General features: G+C 51.3%; 1 protein-coding gene across 2 annotated transcripts in view; it reads right to left on the minus strand.

Moving 5' to 3' along the window:
• The window catches only part of LOC147016448 (uncharacterized), a 226,067-nt gene extending 223,468 nt beyond the window's left edge, over window positions 1–2,599 (minus strand). For both annotated transcript variants that reach the window (XR_015049049.1, XM_085845107.1), the window contains exon 1: window positions 2,386–2,599. Coding sequence is in view for 1 of the 2 variants with exons in the window: in XM_085845107.1 (XP_085701233.1) it covers window positions 2,386–2,584 (199 nt within the window). In the remaining variant the exon portion in view is untranslated. The remainder of the gene's footprint in view (window positions 1–2,385) is intronic.

Genomic DNA, 2,599 nt, shown 5'->3' on the forward strand with positions numbered 1-2,599 from the left:
TCTCGGTGTAACAGGACAGTGTAAGAGGGCAGTGTGAGCCTCTCGGTGGAAGAGGGTAGTGTGAGCCCCTTGTTATAAGAGGACAGTGTAAGCCTCTCGGTGTAAGACGGCAGTATGAGCCCCTTGGTGTAAGAGGACAGTGTAAGCCTCTCGATGTAAGATGGCAGTATGAGCCCCTTGGTGTAAGAGGTCAGTGTAAGCCTCTCGGTGTAAGAGGTCAGTGTAAGCCTCTCGGTGTAAGACGGCAGTGTGAGTTTCTTGGTGAAAGACGGCAGTGTGAGCCTCTTGGTGGAAGAGGGCAGTGTAAGCCTCTCGGTGTAAGAGGGCAGTGTAAGCCCCTTAGTGTAAGAGGGCAGTGTGAACCTCTCAGTGTTGGAGGGCAGTGTGAGCCTCTCGGTGTTGGAGGGCAGTGTGACCCTCTCGGTGTTGGAGGGCAGTGTAAGCCTCTCGGTGTAATTGAGCAGTGTGAGCCTCTCTGTGTTCGAGGGCAGTGTAAGCCTCTCGGTGTAATTGAGCAGTGTGAGCCTCTCGTTGTTCGAGGGCAGTGTAAGCCTCTCGGTGTAATTGAGCAATTTGAGCCTCTCGGTGTAAGACGGCAGTGTGAGCCTCTCGGTGTAAGACGGCAGTGTGAGCCTCTTGGTGTGAGACAGCAGTGTGATCCTCTCGGTGTGAGACATCAGTGTGAGCCTCTCGGTGTAAGACGGCAGTGTGAGCCTCTCGGTGTAAGACGGCAGTGTGAGCCTCTCGGTGTGAGCCTCTCGGTGTGAGACGGCAGTGTGAGCCTCTCGGTGTAAGACATCAGTGTGAGCCTCTCGGTGTAAGACGGCAGTGTGAGCCTCTCGGTGTAAGACGGCAATGTGAGCCTCTCGGTGTGAGACGGCAGTGTGAGCCTCTCGGTGTGAGACATCAGTGTGAGCCTCTCGGTGTAAGACGGCAGTGTGAGCCTCTCGGTGTAAGACGGCAGTGTGAGCCTCTCGGTGTGAGACGGCAGTGTGAGCCGCTAATTGTTCTTGTCGGTATCACCAAACACGAGTCCAACACAATGGCACAGAGGTAGCACATGAACCTTCGCGTTCGATTCCCGACACGAACATAACACGTTGGATTGGTGAGTCGCACCAAGGGCAGTGCATCACAAAGTCCACCGTCCCCCCAAAAGGACATGTCACCAAGCGTCCTGTCGGCACATTACAGATCCCACCGAGTTTTTCGACCAAGAGTCGGCAAGTTATCATCACCTGAACAAATGACAAATTCCTACCTTCAATCAAGGGTACCTGGTCTCCTGGAACACTCTTTGACACCAGGGGTGACGGTGTTTGCTATGAGCACGTGTGGGTGGTGTGAGGGCAAAATCTTTAATACAACAAACAAATTCACACTTCCAGGTGCATGTCGCAAGCGAAGGATGACCTACGGCTCCGAAGGGCGACCGTTATAAGGGCCCAGCACGAGAGAGGAAGAACGGAGACAGGGTGAAGGAAGACAGGAGGAGGACGCCATCCAGAAGGTTATGGCTGTACAAGCGAACGCCACGAGATCAAGACACCAGTGGAGGCCCATATCCACAAACGAGAGTGCCGACACAGCAAAGTATACATTCTGTGTTGCTGGAATTTTAAAGGCCACTGCGACCTAAGGCTGCTAAAATAACCGGGGGTAATTTCACCATATCGCGTTGTTCGTCGTTCCCTCGTACACTATTATCTTAAAATTTGACGAAGCACCGAGATTCAGAGGCAGATGTTTTGGAAATTGAAATTTCTCACAATTTCAGTTGCCCAAACCAAGAGGGCATTCCATCCACCGTACGAGAATTATGCAGCTCCTGATATCCTGGAAGGGGTCCTTAGATTCTGGCTGTTATCAGCATCCGCAACTGGGTAGCCGCGTGCGTTGTTTAATACACTGTTCCACATTTGCTTCGCCAGACTATCATCCATTTATGTTAGTCGGTGGTTATCACCAAGCAGTTTCGACGTGTACCTTCATCTCTTTCCATGTTTAAACCACATGTTTCCCCATCATCGAACTCTTTCCTCTTGCAATGCTCAACAAGCTCATCTCCTCTTTCAATTCCTCTTCGCTATAATTCAATCTGTCTGACAATTTGCTTTCCTACTTCAACCGCCTGTCATGTTACGATCACGTCTGACGACGACGCAGCCGCAAACGTTCTCAGCATCAATTACATCTTCAGTTTGTCCATACAAGCATGTACCCCTGGACGATCACAACATCACGAGTATGGAGTTCGTCACCAAACGTAATGTCATCCTGTCAGTCCTTTTGACCCACTTAGCAGAACCTCTTTAACTCTCACCAAGTCCGAGAGAAATTGCTCTGACACCATCACTCATGAAATCTCAACCTTCCCTCACGTACCCTCATGATACCGATGCCAGCTCCTCCGATTTCCCAACTTCACTGGGATCACCGTCTGCACATTCCACGGAACAATCTCCACCGGTCGTCTCGCGGCGTCCTTTGTAAGGCTTTGGCAGGTCCACGACCTGGGAGGCCTTGCGCCCTCGCCTGCCGAATACAACATTCCTGCCCAGAGGCGATGGAGTTTCATTGCCATAGTTATTTAATTATT

Source organism: Eptatretus burgeri, chromosome 11 (assembly GCF_056783735.1).
Source record: "Eptatretus burgeri isolate ZD-2024b chromosome 11, Ebu_testis_v1, whole genome shotgun sequence".
Taxonomy (NCBI): Eukaryota; Metazoa; Chordata; class Myxini; order Myxiniformes; family Myxinidae; genus Eptatretus; species Eptatretus burgeri.